The sequence below is a fragment of the Dermacentor albipictus genome, chromosome 8 (genome assembly GCF_038994185.2).
Source record: "Dermacentor albipictus isolate Rhodes 1998 colony chromosome 8, USDA_Dalb.pri_finalv2, whole genome shotgun sequence".
In the NCBI taxonomy this organism is placed as follows: Eukaryota; Metazoa; Arthropoda; class Arachnida; order Ixodida; family Ixodidae; genus Dermacentor; species Dermacentor albipictus.
Window position 1 is genome coordinate 50,964,901 of NC_091828.1, and position 19,753 is coordinate 50,984,653.

The 19,753-nt window shown below is 44.2% G+C and overlaps 1 protein-coding gene across 6 annotated transcripts in view; it reads left to right on the forward strand.

Annotated features, from left to right (window-relative positions):
- The window catches only part of LOC135896023 (gastrula zinc finger protein XlCGF57.1-like), a 127,607-nt gene that overhangs the window by 102,175 nt on the left and 5,679 nt on the right, over positions 1–19,753 (forward strand). For 2 of the 6 annotated variants that reach the window (XM_070523387.1, XM_065424317.2), the window contains exons 1-3: positions 1,280–1,500; positions 2,005–2,112; positions 4,024–4,230. The exons of 1 other annotated variant lie outside the window; for it this stretch is intronic. In XM_070523387.1, the coding sequence (XP_070379488.1) occupies positions 4,038–4,230 (193 nt within the window). In that variant the 5' untranslated portion in view covers positions 1,280–1,500; positions 2,005–2,112; positions 4,024–4,037. Of the gene's footprint in view, positions 1–1,279; positions 1,501–2,004; positions 2,113–3,993; positions 4,231–19,753 lie in introns of those variants that run through there. 3 more of the 6 variants (XM_065424318.2, XM_065424321.2, XM_065424319.2) reach the window with 3 other exon arrangements.

Sequence of the window (19,753 nt, forward strand, 5' to 3'; positions counted from 1 at the left end):
GTGAGAAACTCTATGATTGAAGGCATACTAACTCTATGATTGAAGGGTTTTACAGGATGGATGGATGGATGGATGATTGTGGCTCAACCCTTTGAATAGGGCGGCGGCGGCGCGCGCCACCTAGCCTTTAATGGTTCTGTATGCATGCATACCTATGTATTTACTCCTTTACTTTTGCGTTGATATTGTCCACCATTCAGATAGTCTCCGTTTAGTTATTTCTACCTGTTCAAAGTCTATTACTTTCACTGTCTTTGAAACCCAAGGCTTTGAATAGTTCCCCGTTAGATTCAACTGCAGGGTGAAGTTGTTTACAAGCAAGTATCAGGTGTTCAGCCGTTTCCTCCTCCTCTCTACACGCCTCGCACACCAAATCTATCTCCTGGTATTTGGCTCGGTACGTTTTAGTCCTCAGTACACCTGTCCTGGCTTCGAACAACAATGAGCTTCCCTTACAGTTATCGTAAATATTTTCTTTGGATATTTCTTGCTTAAACGTCTTGTATGTCTCAAATGCCGATTCGGTTTGCATCTCTGTACTCCACATACCCCTCTCTGCCTCCTTAACGTTTTTCTTGACAGATGATTCCTTACTTGTTCCCCCGCTACTGCCCAAGTATTTGCTTGCCAATTTTCTAGTTCGCTTCCTCCACCTCGTGTCAACATTCCTCGTGTATCAGTAACTGAAAACCTTCCTAGCCCACCGAATTTCCCCCATTTTTCTCAATCGCTCCTCAAATGCTATCTTGCTACTAGCCTCTCTGCCCTCGAAAGAAGACCATCCCAGATCCCCCTGCACTCCAAGATTTGGTGTCTTGCCTAGTACCCCAGAGCGAGCCTACCCACACCACGTTGCCTAATTTCCAACTGTTGCCGGGTTTCTGTTCTAATACATAGAACTGCATTGGCAAAAGTCAGGCCTGGTACCATTACCCCCTTCCATATCCCTCGTACTACCTCGTACCCATTGTAGTTCCACAGTGCCCTACTCTTCATAATCGCTGCACATCTGTTACCTTTAGTCGTTAGATATTTTTCGTACTCTGTCAGGTACTCAATGCCATTATTTATCCACACCCCAGGGTACTTGTATTTCTCGACTATCTCCAGCGTGGCCTCCTGTATCTTATACTCGCCGCAAATGTTATCATTAAAAATCATGACTGCTGATTTTTCTTTGCTAAACTTCAAGCCTAATCTGTCTCCTTCTGTCCCACATATTCCCATTAATTCCTGCAGATCTACAGTGAAAGGCTCCATAGCGCCGCCTCGCGGCCGCAAAGATTTTGCGGATTTTCCGCTTCACGCTCGCGCATGCCCGCGCGCTCCCTCGATCCACTACCCGTACTCTAGTACACCATACTTTGTTTGCTTGTGTTCTGTGCACGACTTCACGTGGTTCTGTGGTGGAGTTGTGGTGGCTGTGTTTACGGCACGTGGTGAGCGAGCAGGTATACAAATTCACTTCCCTGCCGCTGTCGCTTACGAGCACCTTCAAAGGTAAACATGGATGAGCGCACGAATCGGCTCATTATACCTACGTCCGTTGCTATCTTTGTTCATGTTGTAGCGGAACGCTTGTACACACGAAGAAGAAAAAGAGCGCGGGAAGAGGAGGATCTTGTTTTTGCTCTGGCGGCATCGCTCCATCCATTGCTTTAGTGCCGATCCTTCTAAATAGACGTCTCCCGCCTTGTAACAATATGTCATGCGGGTAGCTTTGCATCCGTGGTCGACATTGTAATAACACTAATGCGGCATATTACACAGGTTGTCTGTCTGCCTTAATTTTGTATGCTGATTTTAGGATATCTATTACGAGCCACCCAGACGAACGCTACAGACTCGTGATGCTTACAGCTAAAAACATTTTTCCTCGTTGCGCGAGGAGCACATGTTTCACTTTGCGGCAGTTACGCGGTGAAGTGCTCAAGGCACATATCCCTGGATGTTTGTACCGTCATTTGTCTAATTTGTTTTACTGTGCTACTGCTGTCGTTACAGCTTCTGCTGATCTTAGTTGTGCCCGTCAAGATATAGGCCATCTCTGCACCGTTGACAACAATTAGCCGCAAGTGCTGATTGCGGCTGGTTGGCTCAGTCCAGAAACAGGTATGTATATGCATTTGCTCAAGGAATTCTGATGCTTCTAATACTTCAGCTGCACCAGTAAAGGAAGATTGAATTAAGTGTCGTTTGACTGATGCGTGACACCCATTCATTGTTGTGCCATTCAGGTGGCAAGGCATCTTCAGATCTAGGCCAGTAAGGCCGAGCAGTTATCTGTTGGAAGTTCCCACAAAGCATTAAATTCGAATATAAAATTGTCTAGGCCAGAACTCTTGTAATACTGTAGTGCCCGTGGTGCCTGATGTCATCACAAAAGAAACAGTAGAAAAATCCACAAAACTTGTGTAGAGCTGTCCCGAGACAATAAATCATACAGAAGTAATTTTGTTACGAACTGCGACTGAACATCCACAGCTGTGAGTAATTTCACTGTGCGAATACTGTTGCTTTTCAGCATATTTTGTGTCACTTGCACTATCACTTGCCAGTTGCATCCTCAATGTCTTGACTCATTGTCATAAGACTGTGTCTAGCTGTACAATGCAGTTGCTGCGCCACAAGCTGTCAGTGAATGGTGGTGAAAGTGTTTATATATTAGCTCTCGTACATAGGAAATGCCAGTCGGCCGAAACAATGGCTTAAATTGTGTCAGCATCAGAAATAGCTCTGCGAGGCTGCAGGTATACTTAGATGTCTCGGTGTTTGTCTGAGTTGTGATCGGCAACTGTTTCTATTTTGTTTGTATGGTGGTATATTATTGAAACTTTGCCACTTGCTCTGGGCTTTATGTTTAGCAGTGTTGTGTACTCTGCATTTCATTATGACATGGACGTGTAGCTGCGATGAAATCTTTTGAAGTGAATTTCTTTGACTTTTTCGATCATTTTCGTTCTTAGTTGGAGGTCTGTAATGGTTGGTGGTCGGGCTCTCCTGGGAAAACATTCGTTCCCTTTTCCTTGTTCCTTCATGTGCTTGTTCTTTTGTTTGTTCACCGTTTCATTCCTTTAGGCTAGTCCCTTACATTGACAGTTATCATCTATGGACCCTGCTCATTTTCTTCACAGAAGTTCACGCTGTAATTTACCAGCAATCTTACCAACTAGAGGATAGGGCTTGTACTCTTCCTAGCTAATATTGCACAACTTTGATAAAGTTTTGTCATGCCTCCGTTACTAAAGGAACCCATTTCTTGAGGAGTTGTACGTCACTGTTCATGACCTATAGGAAGGTTGAGCATTGTCATTCCCTCGCATGGCACATCGTATCATGGCAGATGTGTTAAACATAAATATAATTATGGGGTTGTATGTGTCAAAACTACAATCAGATTATGAAGTATGCCGTAATGGCAGACTACAGATTTTGACACCCTCGTGCTCTTTAATGGGTCCTTGAAATGGTTCAAGACACACTGTGGTTGCTTAGCGGCTATAGTGTTGGGTTGCTACACATGAGGTTGTGGGATGGAAACCCGGCCACGGCAACCTAATTTCGATGGGAATGAAATTCAAAAACACCCATGTTTTAGGTGCGTGTTAAAGAACCCCAAGTGTCTCATATTTCCGGAGTCTCCCACTACATTGTGGCTCATAATCAGATGGCGGTCTTGGCACATAAAAACAAAATTTTTTTTTTAAACGGTTCGAACAAGTTTTGTAGATGCATAGGGTACAGTAAACATTCGCACTGCAATTCTCCGTAGCTGTACATTTTCTTCTAAACTCATTCGCCGAGTCTCTCAAATAGGTTCTGCTGTCGTAAGCCTTCCACAAAAAATAGGTTGCTGTGCTTTTGAGTATTCAATGTGGATTGTCCTTTGTAGCCCTTGAAAAATACTGAACCGGAAGGGTTATTTTGTGTTGCTTGGCTATGCGCCTGCATTTATTCTGTTGTATTTACCTCTTGCTCTTAATGCTGTAACAGGACTGCAATTGCCCCACCTATTTTCTGCAGGCCTCACAAATGCGATGAGCCTAGCTGAAAGCATCACTGCCAAAAGGGTACGCCACGTCCCTTCAAAGGTCCTTGGTCAGGTCGAGGTTGGCATGCAGCACAGCTTGCCTTTGGCTGACAAATCTGTCGGCTGCTCGTTAAAACCAGGGAGCGAGTCTAGGAGCGTGCAGACTACGGAGGCTGTGGAACAGTTAAGCTCCACCTCAGGTGGGCAGTGACTGGCACTTCTCTTACGTTTGCTTGCTTGTGTGTGTGTGGTAAATGGCCAAGTCTGCCTAGCTTGGCACAACTTGCTCAAGTGTGCGACGTTCTGCTTATGATGACAAATTAACGGGTTTTTTATTCTTGTCTGTATACTGATTGAGGCAAAATGAAAAAATAATGCTCTGCTGAGCACACTGAAGCCCCTTAGATAGCAGAGCTTAATGCAGAGCCGTCTTGAGGTGGTGTTGTTGTAGCCCTTACATTGCTTTATGATAACCTTACACCCAGTGAGTCTTAGTTATGTATAGATCGGTGTACGTGTGTATGACCATGAATATAAATCAATGTAGATTGTAAGTTGACCTCTGGGTTTGATGTGAATAAAATTCAAACAAAATTATTTAATGCAGTCAACTATAAAACATACCTTGTTTCATCAATATGCTCAATCATTGAGCGAGCTGAATACGGCACGGGAACTGTAAGGATTCTCATCCTGGGACAGGTTTTGGTGACGACATCCCACAGCACATCATCGGCGATGACTAAGCGGTTCTATGCATGCACAACACTGCCCTCAAGCAATGAGCAGCATGCACTGGGCTCCTGAGGTGCATGCCAGCAATCGGCGCTTTGTTGTGCAATGGCTACCCTGTTGACGGTGAACTTGAAGACAGTGTCATGAAATGCTCTTGTGAGCACCATGGACAAGTTCTCCTGATGACAGCAGATTCAATTAAATGCAAAGGCATTTGAATTGCTCACTAGTGCCTCATTTTTCATAGGGAAAAGGCTTCCCCTTTCGCATCAGCAAAAGTGGATAGCATATTGTAACAAAAGTGCTGAGGAGGAATAACTATCCACTGGCACAAACTGTTGGTACAAAAGATGTCCCATCGGCCACTGCAGTTTGTATATGCGGCAAAAAAAACCTGAAGCTGCTATCGACGGGAGAGCACCAAAACCACCATTCACCTCAAGACGTGTACAGATCGTCTGGGGCTCCAGTGAAAATCGACATTTGCTCTCTTTTACTTTCTATTCATAGAAACAAAACGGCACACTGCCATAATCATGCTTTACGCTTCCACCCATTTTATCACATTGTTTTCAAGTGCACTTATAAAGCCCTGACATGTTATTTTTGCCCTCCTTGCAGTATTTATTCGTGTTTGGACAAAGTTTGCAAATGTGGCAAATTTGCCACAATAATGACAAAAACTATGATCCTTTCTCCACTTTGACAACTACAAACAAGAATGCTTTATTTTGTTTCACAGTATACTACATGACAGACACAGGAAAATCGTGCTAGTTATTGTGCGACAACTGACCAAAGCGCAACCTCTCCTTGGTAATTCAGGTGCATGCAGTTGAAGCGTAAGATTAGCAGAATGGTTTACGACCTGTTTAATAACAGAAAGTGGAATTCGAATATGTTCTTTTTCACAGCATAATAATGATACAATCACAGACCAATTTCTTGGGCACCCTATATTCTGGGGCTACCCGAATATTTGGACTCTCCCATATTATGGCCATGTGCTCTATATACAGTCACCGACCGTTTATTCGGACCTCACGGGGACTGCGGAAATGTCCGAATAAACAGGTGTCCGAAAAAGCAGATAAAGAAAAAAAATGAAATCCTTTATTTCCATGCACTGATTCGGGCTCGGCAGTAGGCTTGGAAGAAATCGTGAATGCGCCGTTGCACGCTGTTCCGTTTAGGCGCAATGAGATAAGCCTGAATCTCAGAGAGGGTTGTACGGTCACTATAGGCGTCTGAAAGCACAGTCACTGCTTGTACACGCTCCGCATGCGACGGCAGCGTAGCACATGGTGTGTCATCTTCCGTTTCAAGAGTCATCGCCCGGCGGTGCAGCAGAAACCTGACAAATGATCTCGCCATCGTCGAGTTCTGCGCATGTCAGCACAGCAGTGTCGGCACCTGTGAAACTGTCAATGAGACTGTGTCCGGAATCGCATTGCAACCAGTGCGCAGGTCTCGGCAGAACATTTTCCGCAAACTTTCCGCGGAAGGCGACAAATCTTAGGCCTCCCGGCACCCGCTTGCCGGCATTCCGCAGTGCAGTCTGCGTGGGCACGGTCGGCGCCATTAGAGACTTGATGCGATGTTTCCGTATGCCGCGTTGGATCACCAAACCCTCGACACAGCACACAAAGCAAACACTGCCGTGCCAACACCAGTCACACAAACGAAAAAACGCGGCCTGCTCGCAGCGTCGTGCGAGAAGAAACAAATCAGCTGCTGGATTGTCTTGACATGGCTTACTAAGCTGAAACCGGAACTGCTGCAGAGCCACTCTATCGAACTAGGCAGAAACGATGATGATGAGCGGGGATTTCCAGTAGCGGCACTTCGTGGGGCAGCAAGGAGGCTCCATTCAAAACAAAAATGGCATTTAGCAAGTCGAACCATGCACCGGTCAGAGTCGGTGCATGGGGCTCTCGATCGAGTTGGCTCAAGGAGTGTCCGAAAAATCAGACCAGGGGTTTCAAGGTGTCCGAACTTTTGGCAGTTGTTATACATTATGGTGTATGGGAAGAATCGCGGTGCTGAGAAGCAGACCGAATAATCGAGCATGTCTGAATTTTTGGAGTCTGAAAAATCAGTCAATGACTGCCTCTCACAAGTGCGCCTACATGCATCACACTGCTGTAATATCACTCATAGTGACGCGCGACTCTGTCTGGTCCACGGCAAACTCGCCCGAGAAAGGCGCTCGAGACAAAGAGGGACCAGTGAGCGAGTTAGTGTGAGCACTCAAGCAGGGTGGCTCCGATGCGGCACATGGAGCACTCAACTGCGCTCGGGACAAAAAGGTGCCAGCGAGCAGGAGCAGCAGATTGGAGGGGCTAGTAAGCACCTGCTCCACATGCACCTCAAAGAGTTGAGAAAACCAGAAAAACACATGGCTAGGACTAGGGGGTACACATCCAGGCGGTCGAAGTGACAAAAGGGCTGTCCAAAGAAGGGATTGCCCCTGCTGGCCGAAAGCAGAGGGTACGTACCTCATGCTGTGGGTGTTATCCGCGTCGATGGACATTAAGCACATGGCAAGGGGATCACGCAGGTACGACGGCCGTAACGGGGCCTGCATTTATGACATGCTGAAACAGGGTTGGGTGGTAGTTATGTGGAAGTGGGTTTGCACGAGGTTCACCGTACGAACGACGGTCTGGGAAGGGCACGATGCTCCTCCACCCCGCAACACACAAAGGTGCTTGGGCAGGGTTCATCGACTCTGATACGGCGCAGACAAGGCTCCGGAGTCAGATTGCCAAGAAGCATAGGTTTATTCAACCAAGATATAGCACAGTTTGACAGTCACTGCGCTTATGGGCAAAGGCTCACCCCAAGACTGATCGATGATCGAGTATGTGTGGTCCCTGCTGTAGGGCAAACTGGGAAGCGGTCCACCAAGCGTGAAAAAGAGAAATTGCGGGAGCAAAGGTCCTTGTAACTACCTCGTTGTGGGCCAGTGAGCATCTTCCGTGGCAATGAAGCACTCAGCGGATGAGAGCTCAGGCGGAGACGGTGCCCGGGGACCGCCACTATGGAGGCCGATTGAGGCGCATCTTTGTGACACTAGCTCGCATGCTAATTTGACCTTGGGAGGGAGAAGCACAGTTTGCGCAGAAAATTAGCTTCGGTGCGCTAGCTGTGTCAGCAATCTTGCGGTTATGATGGCGGTTCCTGGAAATCAAGCTAAACACAGTGCAGGAGCTGGAGGAAGAGGCACAGGAAGGCACCTCAATCCCCACATCATGCAACGTGTGGGGAACAGATGTCAGCGACCAGCCAAATGGTACAACTCAAGTTAGCCCATTATTCCTACACACCTGCCCACTCGCCTTACATTGTGCGAACAGTGTGGCAGATTCGGAGCCTGTCCCGTAACCATCAGAAATACAAGTGAGAAAATTGCTACCACATTTGATCCTCCCACCACCGCCACCGCAGCGAGGAGATCAATCAACACTGGCGAAGCGGTGTTCGCAACCACAAACTGGTGAACCAGTGTTCGGAACCACAAGCATGGGTACACCATGTAAACGACAGAGTCAAGGCTTTCTGTAGACCATGAACAACCACAACAAGGACACGAGCTGCTACAAACATTATCGCACAAATGACTACGTTACCATTGAAAACGATCGCTGCTAGCAGCCACCCCAGTTTTGAACAGACCCATGCGAGCACTACTACTCCATTAAGGACCTCGTAACCCTGACCCGGTCGTATGCGACCGCACCTATTTCTTGACCAATGGCTCACCGTCATCGACCGGCCGAGCTATTTTCCACTAACTACACCGCAGAGTCCGCTACCGCCAAAGGTGTCCAATGACTCAATGTTAGACGTCTTAAGGGGGGACGCGGGTTTTACACCCCGAAAAATGGGGAAAAAAATGATTTTTTGAAAATTACACTTTCAGTTTCTAGAACTCTTTTTCTATCCGACTCCAAAATATCATCCATATAAACCACATAGAAGTGCTCTAAAAAAAAATTGTTTTATCAGCCAAGGTGGCGAAAAATTTCGCGGAAATCAAGAAAGAACAGCGTTTTTCACACCACAATATCTCGGCAACGGCGCGCCCGAGCGCTGCCATCTTGGTCTCGTTGGAAAGCGCATTTCTCCGTCTTCGAATCTGCTCCTTCAGCGATGTCCTCCTTACAGTAAGAAGCGCACAAAGAACAAATGATTGAACGTCACGCCGGAGTCTGCGATTGGCCGCGCCCGCTACGTGACTCCAGCGTGGTTCGCCATTGGTCTGGCGCTCACATCGTCTGCTCGGCTCTTTGCACGTGGACATCGCAGTAGCGTGGCCGATTGCTACGCTTGTGGATGTTTCAGACTCTCGGCTAAGCATTCCGAGCATTCGCGACACAGACATCGCGACCTACCGTATTTACTGGCATAATGATCGCACTCGCGTAATGATCGCACCCTTGAATTTTGTCGTCAAAATTCGATTTTTTTTATATCCCGTGTAATGATCGCACCCTGAACTTGCCGCAGCGATATGTCGTGTGCCAATTCTAGCTAAAAATGATCGCGCTTACCATCTGTCGAAGGCTACGCGAACGACTCGTCTGCACGCACCAAACATTCTTAAGTAGATGCCTCATTTCATTACTTTCATCACTTTCCGCACTTACATGGCAAAAAGAGGTAAAACCAAACTTGCCTTTATTATGGGTAGGCTTTATAATGGTTGTGGTCCGCAAAAACAAAAAAAGGCGCCTTTCGATTCTTTTCATCTGCACTCGTGAGCACGCAACAAATCGCGCGCGGCAATGATAGTAGCCACGTTTACATTGATACGCTAAAAGTGTACCCTATTCATACGCCGACGCTTGTAACACAGCTAAGATATTCGCCTACCCTTAGCGGAAACGTGCCGTGTTAGGATAGTAGTGCAGACGGATGCCGCAGTTTCTGCAGCACGCTGGCCATGGGTTTCTGTCACCGGCAGCTAAGCGCGCCCATCTGTTTCAGTCCCCTCAAAGTGGACGTGGCTACGTTATTGCCGCAAACTTGCCGATATTAAAGATATTATTCATCACTGTTATGGAAGAAACTGTTTCAATGCACGTTATGTACTCACGAGAAGAAAAAGAAAGATCACGTTTGGCGCGTTCGGCTTGCTCCACCGGCCGCCATTTTTGTTTTGGTGTCCCGCATCCCGCAGCAAACGCGGGACGAAAAAAAAATTTTCTCCCGCAAGAAATTTAACTTGTGTAATGATCGCACCCCTGAATTTGCGTCAATTTTTCGGACAAAAAAGTGCGATCATTATGCGAGTAAATACGGTAGATTCATGTGTGAAATCCTCGGACATGCAACTAAGCCTTTGAGCACTCGGTGTTTTGGAATTCATGACGAAGCACATAGCACACGCAATCCTCGGACACGCGGCTAAACATTTCGCGCATAGGGAGTCTCCGACTCGGCGATCATGCACATCGCGCGCGGACTTCTCGGACCCTCACCTAATAATTTTGTGCATCGGGGCCTCTGACTGTGCGACTGCACAAACATCGAGTGTCGACTCCTTGAACTGCACGGCTAGGCATTTCGCACGTCTGCACCTCGGACTGTGCGACTAAGCACACCGAGCCTCAACTCCTTGTATCTGCGGCAAGCCATTTCGCGCGTCGCCACCTTGGACCTGCAACCAAGCATATTGCGCCTTCACTCTATGATCATATTGTCACAATAGCTCGTAACAATATCTATCATACCCCCGCACCCTTTCTTCATAAAGAAAACCTCATCATGAGCTCTGTTCACTAGGCTTCTTGGGCTGGCACAACATCTGGCTGCAGAAGTGATCGAGGCATCATACAAAAGTACAATTCTGGAAAGCACCTAGCAGCTGCATATATATAACTGGCTCTCTGAGCCTAAGTTCCAAAGTCATTGTTAGGTGAAGATGACTTGGAAGGCTGCTTACACTCAGCCTTCATTCAGTAACATGGTCAATTCTACAAAATGAAAAAAATGCCTCACTGATTGTTTTGGAGACTGCTATCAATCAGGCAGCCTGCAGGTACAACACTGGAACTATATTCATGCCCACACAGAGTTCTGCAGCTCGGTTTGAAACCCAGGCACCATGGTCTTTGTAGAGAATGGTGCCTAATAAAGTTCCGTGTGCTAGTTCATTGGCCAGTGTGCTATTATTTTGAGAGTGTGCAGTCACACATTTAGTATGGCCGTTCTAACAAAACATAGAGCTTCAAAACGATGCCATTTGTATTTCTGTAGACTCACTTCAGCGAAAGTTACATTTGTTTGAAACTTCAAATGCGTTTATTTCAGTTCGATGTTTTTGCACACCGTACTCAGCGTTACAGGTGTATTGTCTGGGTTGTTTTTGGCCAAAAATGACAAGGGAGCTAACATTTTATTCGTGTTAAAATGATCTTGGGGCTGATGCTTTTCTGATTACTCTTGTACCGTCATGAAAATTACATTCAGGTATAGTACTCACTGCTAATTAGAAAAAAATGTTCATAATAAATGCAAAATTGTTATCCTGTCTGTAAAATGCTTCCAAATGAATAAAAATAGCATCACCTCCTACAGTAGGTTTTTAGCAATGGTTTCATGCATTTAGTTTTTGGTTAAGCAAGAAGGAATCATTGAAAAGCCCCGTAACGAGTTTGAAATTAATTTGACTTTCAACCTCAATATTTTATGAACTGCTACAGCTATCAAAAATCTCATTAAAGATGTGAAATCAGCATGAAAAATTATCCCAGACAGTGGAGTTTGTTAAAGATTCACCAAAAAGTAAGAAAAAAGTTTTAGGACCCACATTTCCCCCTTAAGTCACGTTTGATCGAAAGTGCTGCGGCACTGTCATGATGTACAGCAGATCGTCACGCTGGTGTTTTAGTGGACACCTTCCTGGCGCCTAAGTCGAGAACAAGAATGACATGGACAACTGGCTATTGATGAACTGGTCCAAAAAGAAAAGGAAACAAACCCCTCTGACGACTCTGCGATTGCTCGGACACTGTCACGGGATTCCTGGGCCTCCCTTCTAGCCTGGTGGGACGCCAGTAGCAACCGCAGTCGTCGCTGCAGCGAGTGTGTCATATTGTTGCAGTCTCGGAAAGCGGCAAAGAGAGAACTTCGTAAGGAGCCACCAATGTGCTTAAAGGAGCCACCAATAAAATCTGGACAATGCCAATGACTTCCTCATCCACGGCCAACTGAACTACATCAAATAGAAGGAGCACTGTCATAATCGACCGACTCCTCCATTTCCTGGCACGTAGCAGCATGTTCTGAACAGAAGAAGTGTGGCATAACCATAGGCACAGGCCAGGCAAAATGGGGTTCCATTATAGCAGTCGCACCGAGCAATTGGAGCCAACGGTCACGCAGTCGCTTCATTCCTTACACACCTGTTGGGCATTTCATCCTTTGTTTTCATAGTGCGAAATGGTCAAATTGGTCACCGTTCTCTAAATATGCGGGACTTGCAAAATCGTCCTGTACGCATCACAGCTGCCGTCTGCACTGCAGAGTACCATCAATGTTGTGTTGGCTTGTCATCTCTACGGACTTAAGCATATGAGATGCCACAAAACATAATTTAATAACCCTGTTAACGACTGTTTATTTGATACCCTTGCAGTGAAGGATTGTAAATGCCTACAACACATAACTGTGCAAAATCAATGCTTGTTGCTAGTGATCAGCTGATATTCTTTATATCCTTCAGCTAACCGCTGGTATATTGACACTTTGTTCTACTCAACAGTGGTATGTAGAGGTAAATGCGATCACAGTAAGAAGGTTATTGATATTTACTACTGGCTCAAACTGCTCTGTTCATAATGCTCATAATTCAATCACTTTGGCCTTTCACTTTATGTCCTTGAAGCTGTGATTTGCAAATAGTTGAGAAAACCAAAGCAGACTTAATCACTAGTGAGCACCACTGTTTCGACCACATCTGCAATCTTCGAGAGAAGTATTTGAAGAAACACGCCCATACGTGTGGCAAAATGAATAAATGATTGCTACCGCTGTCTTACCAAACAAACTGATTTGAGATAAGCAGTGACTAATTCTTAGCATCTAATTATTAATATTGTATCGCCGTTCCAATTACTTATCATTTGACCTGGTTGACATTATGCTCTATAGTAGTAATAGGATACTGAACTGAGCTTATCACTAGTGGTCACTAAACATTCTTCATTATCAGGTAGCAGTGGTAGCAGAAATGCTTATTCAATGCCATTTTGATAGATATCGATGACTATGTATAAGATTGATGGCTACCGCTGTCATACCAAACAAAGTGGTGCGTGATTACTAGTGACAAAGGGACATCTCCTAGGGAATAAACTTGAATAATCATTTGACTCATTTTTAATTTGATACTCATGACTTTATGCTGTGTAAAAGTACAAAAACAGAATGGAGCTTATCACTAGTGATGACTAATCACTCTGCATTATCAGTTACCAATGGTAGCAGAAAAAAGTCCTGATATAATGACGTTTTGATAGATAGCAATGATGACTTGCACAAAGGATGTCTGCCACTGTCAAAGAAATACGTGATCCGTGATCGCTAGTGACTACATTTCTGCGTCTCCTAGTTATCACAACTGAATTGATGTTTAAAAGAGTTTTTTGTTTGACATCCATGACGCTGCGACGCATACAAGTAGGACACCGAACGGAGCTTATAAATAGCGATCATTAATGACTGTGTGATATAAATGAGGAAAGTTGAATGATTTAAGCTTATTTACTGACACGTTCACTTATGCCATTGAAGATGTGCACGAATGGTGGCTGCAATGGTCACATTGCACAAAGTGATTCATCATCACTAGAGACTCAAGCTTAACATCTTCTAGTTATTGTATTATAGGTATTGAATTGCCGTCTCGATGGCGTTTCATTTGATATCCATGACGCTATTCCGCATGAAAGTATAGAACATTGTGGTCAGCGCATCACTAGTAATTGCTAATGTCTCAGCGTTATCTTTTAGCATTGGTAACAAAAATGTGTTTGTTTTATTACAGCTGGATTGATACCAATGATGGTATTCACTAGTGACTTAGGCATACAGCTTCATAGTAGGTATAGTTGAGTCGCTTATTTTATGACATTTCATTTGATATACATGATATTATAGTGTGCAGTATAGCGAGATCACCGAAGTGCACATTGTATTTCACTTGTGCTCACTAGGGACTCAAGCTTATCAGTTTGGTGTATAATGCAATTAATTGTTATTTCATGAGAAATTTAGTGTTAATGATTTTAATGAAGCATATGCATAGCTTTGCAGTGAAGCATAATAAAGTTGAAAGTGGCCACTTTGATGGAACATTGTGTGTGTCCTTTAGTTATACACATGTGCACACTCTTTCCCCGGTCAAGGTACAAGCACCGAGATGTCTAATAACTGTACTGGCAGCCATTCAGAGCTGTTTTTATCACTGCTGTGGCAATTTGCGGCCTTCCTGGGTGTTACATTTTCCCGGGTGGTATGGCATTTACTTGCATAATGATCGCACTTGCGTAATGATCGTACCCCTGAATTTTGTCGTCAAAATTAGATTTTTTTCTTTCCCTTTTAATGATCGCACCCCGCACTTGCTGCAGCGATATGTCGTGTGCCAAGTCAAACTAAGGATGATCGCGCTTACCATCTGTCGAATGCTACGTGAACGACTCTTCCAAGACATACCAAGCGGTCTGCAAGCACCGAACATTCTTAAGCAGATGCCCCATTTCATTCCTTTCAAAACTTTCCGCACTCCCATAAAAAAAAAGCTACAACCTAACTTGTGTTGGCTTTATTATATTTAGGCTTTTAAAGTGTTGTGGTCAACAACCACAAAAAAGAACGCCTTTCGGTTCATCTCGTCTGCACTCGTGGGCACGCAACAAATCGCAAGCAGCAACGATAGTGGCCACGTTTACACTGATACATTAGAAGTGTACCCTATTCATATGCGGACGCTTGTAACACAGCTAAGATATTCCCCCACCCTTAGCGGAAAAGTGCCGTATTAGGATAGTAGTGAAGACTAATGCCGCAATTTCCACTTCATACCCGCCATGTGTTTCTATGTCACTGGCAGCTAAGCATGCCCACCTTCTTTTCTGTCCCTGCAAGTGGACATGGCTACGTTATTGCCACAGACCTTCCAATATTAACAATACTATTCATTACTGATATGGAAGAAACTGTTTCAATGCGCATAATATACTCAGGAAAAATAATAAATTTCGTTCGGTGCATTCGGCTTGCTCTGCCGGCCTCCATATTTGTTTTGGTGTCCCGCAATATTACAACGGCAGCCGCCTGTTTGTTGACCTATTGTCAGCCCACAGCAAATGCAGGATGAAAAATTGTTTTTCTTTTCTCAGGTAATTTAACTTGTGTAATGATGGCACCCCTGAATTTGCGTCAATTTTTTTACAATAAAGTGTGATCATGATGCGAATAGGTATGGTACTTTCTTTTTTTTTCTGGCTCTTGAAAAACATATCTGTGGGTTTTAGTGTATTACAGCAAAGTAAAAAAACTAGTCATTTTGTTATATCTGATAAAGGTAAAGAACTGGAACTAGGATTCTAAATGCATCTGCAGTAAGCTTTGCCGACCTAAAATTAGCTCCATCATAATATATTAAATCTTGCAATCCGCCATGTGAAGATCATTCCTAATATATGCCAACATCCTATTAATGAAAGTTGCGAGTCCTCTGCCATGCTCGTTATCCTTAACTTCTGCTTTGGAACCTGTTAAGGTCACGCTAGACATCAGTGTTTCCTGTAACATAACCTGAGGTTTCACACCACGCGTTCTAACAAGCTGCTGCAGAGATGCCTTCTTATTACTGGACCGCCTACAATTCCACTGCCAAATACTAAATGGACTAATAGAGCAGTCTTGATCATGTAAATTTGTGGAACTTGTTCTGAGCTTAGTGGAATGAATGAGTGGAATGAAATCACTTAGTGGAATGCCTAAGTTCTGATATTAAGGGTTTCTGGAGTGATGCTGAAATTGTCCTGTTAGGTGACAAGAATGCCCACACACAGGATCTAGATGGCTATGCCGACAACAACGAGAAGTCAATACTAGATGTTTGTGAGCAACAAGCAGACCACGGGGGAATTATGAAACCGGCAATTGACATTACTGCCTGATGACAGAAGGAATCCTTCTTAAGATGAGAGAAATGGTCATTGACGAGGAAGGGTATAGTAGCATAGGAAGTGACCATAAACACATCATTCTGAAACTGAGATATGCAGTTGCGAAAGAGAACAAGCAGAACAAAATGTCCAGTCCAAATTCGAACGCTGAACAAATAACTCTAGCTACGAGAGTCTAGGAAGAACTTGACAAATTGCCAAGCAATGAGTGGGAATATAGTGAGCTTCCAAATGTAATAACAAAAGAAATGCGGAAAGAGAAGCAGCTATTCATTGGAAAGGAAAAAGAGTAACCGGAAAGCTGGTCAAACAGGGAGATACGAGAAGTGATTGCCGAACAACAGGAAGCATCCCGAGAGCACAGGCAGGCAAAGAAGGCGCAGTCGCCCCAGGATGAAGTAGCCAGTAAATGGAAAATATACCAGGAGAAAAAGTCTGTGGTTCAAATAGTGCTGCGAGCAATGATAAAAGGTGAAAGTGAACATTGTTTGTCAGAAATATGGGAGAAAAAGAAGGCCGCAACTAGGATACTTTGGAACCACATAAATCTTGGGGCAGTAAGTCTGAAACAATACAACATATCTTAGATGACAATGGAAACAAACTGGAAGGGAACACACCATTAAATTGCATTGGAAAAATAACAGCCGAATCTTTCCAAGGCAATGATGAGGTTTTACTTGAGGAAAGAAAGAGCATGAAAGAGAACCAGATGGAAATGGAGTTGGTGGTGACAAATTTCAACTGGAAGAAAGCCCAAGAAAAAATTCCGAAGCCAACAGCCACAGGGCTAGACGAAGTTACCGTTAGGCTGATTAATCAACTAGGTCCAAAAAGTAAAAAAACCTCATGGAAAGCAGTAGAAAAAAGTCTAAAAGATAGACGAATACCAGACAGTTGGCAACAAAGTAAAATAAATATAATTTATAGAGGTAAGGGGGAGAAAGATAGAATTCACTCGTATAGACCGTTGACCATGACATAGGTAATATACAGGTTAGCAATGCAGGCAAATAAATTAAAGCTGGAAGAATGGGCAGAGAATAATGGCATTTTAGTGGAACTTCACGATGGCTTCATAATAGATAGGCCTCTGGATTATAATTTTTTCTCCATGCTCAGTCTATTGAAGTGTTCAGAGTAGAAAAGAAACGGTTGTATGTGGCGTTTTTAGAAATTGCAGGAGCGACAACGTAGGCCACAACATTTTGTGACATATTCACGAAGGGAAAGGCTTAGGTGACAATTGTCTAGAGCTTTTGAGAGAGATTTACCTAGAAAATACCGTTTGCATCGAATGAGAAGGAATGAGGAGCAAGGAGAAAGTTGATATCAACAAGTGACTGAGGCAGGGGTGCCTGTTATCCCCACTGCTGTTTATGATGTACATGGTGAGGAAGGAAAGGGAGCTAGAAAGAAGTCATATCGGGTTTAATCTCTCATACAAACAGGCCGGTACAGTAGTAGAGCAGCAGCTTCTAGGTTTGTTTTATGCGGACGACATTGTGTTCCTAGCTAACACACAGAGTGACATGCAATGTCTGGCTAATTCTGTGGAAAGGAAGGCGATAAGTTATGTCTGAAATGTAGCGTTAAAAAATGGGGTGTTACAGTATTCATTAAAAACAGCAAACAGACAGTGACAATACCGCGCCAGGAAATATCTTGCGTAAATGAATACAAATATCTTGGTATACGAATAAATGAAGGCAATAAATATATGGAAACAGGAAAAAAGAATAATGTAAAGGGGAAGAGAAATGCGGCCATAATGAAACACAGAGCGCTACGGGGATACAATAGATACGAGGTGCTGCAGGGTATGTGCAAAGGTGTAAGGGTTGCAGGACTTACTTTTGGAAATGCGATTGTTTGCTTGAAATCAGGGCTACAATCAGGACTTGATGGCAACCAAAGGTCAGTGGGACTTCCGCATTGGGTGCTCACGGGAGGACAACAGATGAAGCTGTCCAGGGTGATATGGGCTGGACAAGTTTTGAAGTGAGGGATGCTCATAGAAAAATTAATCATGAAGAATGACTGAGGAATGTGGAAGAAAGTAAATGGGCTGGGAGAGTGTTGAGGTATCTGTACAGGAAAAACATTGATTGAAAGTGGAGGAAAAGAACTGGGAAGGTTACCAGCAAGTATGCGGCCTGTGTGGTGAGCACCACAGCTACAAAAAACGTCAATCGAAAAGTCAGATGCTGAAATAATCTCGTGGGTGGCAGCAATGGCAAAGTAAACATGTCTGCAATAGAGATTAGGAAAAGGCGGTTTGAAGCTTGGCGAAAGAAAAGTAGGTAAACTAGAAACAACGGTGGTGGACAAGAACAATATTCTCTGTAGGGTTTCAGAAACTTTGTTTATTTGAATTGACCGTGAGTTTTTTTCTTTTCTTTTCTTTAACATAGGTATGGCATTGGGCATTAAAATGACAAGAGCTTGGTGGCACTACCCATCGCCTCATTCCAAAGAGGACGCTTGTAACATCCTCACACACACACACACGGTGTATATATATATATATATATATATGTGTGGACACCCTCCCTGCAGCCGAAGGGTAAGTTGGGCACAGTATGAAACTAGTGTGTGTGTCATTCCTTCGGAGCCACCGACAGTGCTTGGTATCTCCCTTTGCAAATACTACAATACCATCACCTGCTAGTGTTTTAAAATTCACTGCGCTTTGCAACGGGAGCATACTATTCCTTGTCGGTTCCAGAAATCATTTGCCGCTATATTGTGATGGCAAAGAACAAGGAGCAGAGTGCACTCCAAAAGGAGTTGCCGTATTTTTGCAGCTCTGAGACGCACCAAACATTGTAAAAATTTACTGTAAGGTCAGGATCGGGGTGTGAATTACTGAAATTCGGATTTGAAGTTTCGCTCCATGACAACACAGCCTGCGCTGCCACAAAGCCACACTTCAGGGCAAGGTTCTCGAGTACTCACACTTTCGCTATCTCCTGGGGAATTCCACCCTTTTTCCACCCCTGTGTGTTGAAGCTCCCTTCTCTCCTCCGCTGTCGGTTATTTTCCTCCTCTGCGTCGGTCACCATTTTGCATTTAGCAGTTAATAGTGCACATGCTGCTACCAAAGTTGAACTTGGGTCACGATAAGCTGTGATCAACGGCCCAGTTCTCATCTCGGGAAACAGTAAAGCAGTCATTGGCTTAAGTTAGGACATGGACAAGTAGTTTACACCATAATGGATGCTGTTTTGTACACATTTGGTGGTCGTGTATACAGTTATTTTCATGGGTTACACGCGCATATTATTTTTTTTCTTGCTTGACTGTTCTGAAACAGGATGCGGGTTGGCAGGTTATATGGGAAAAACTGCAGCATTTCCTAGCCGGCTCCTTCAAATCTCGACTTAAGATAATGTTGCCAAACTTCTGTGCATGATCAAAAGGAAACTCACTGATGAAGTCTGGTATAAAACAAATTTGTTTTGCCAGCGAATCATAACAAATTTTGCAAGTGCCAAATATGGTTACCGGGCCTCAAGTGATCATTGAGGATATGAGAGCAGGCTTGGTCAAAGCATTTTTGAAGTGTTCTCTAAGGGTCGTAGGAAAGAGTAGTCAAACACTCCACATTCGCTCACTTTGTAATTCTTTAGCTTTCTGAGAAATCCCTTTTATAAGTGAACTTCACAAACAGGGTCATGAAGCATTCCAATGCAGAAATATTGAGTAAATAAAAATGGCCATTAGGAGTTCTTTGTTTCATCGTACTTGTAATCACCCTGAAGATCTCCCAAATCAAATG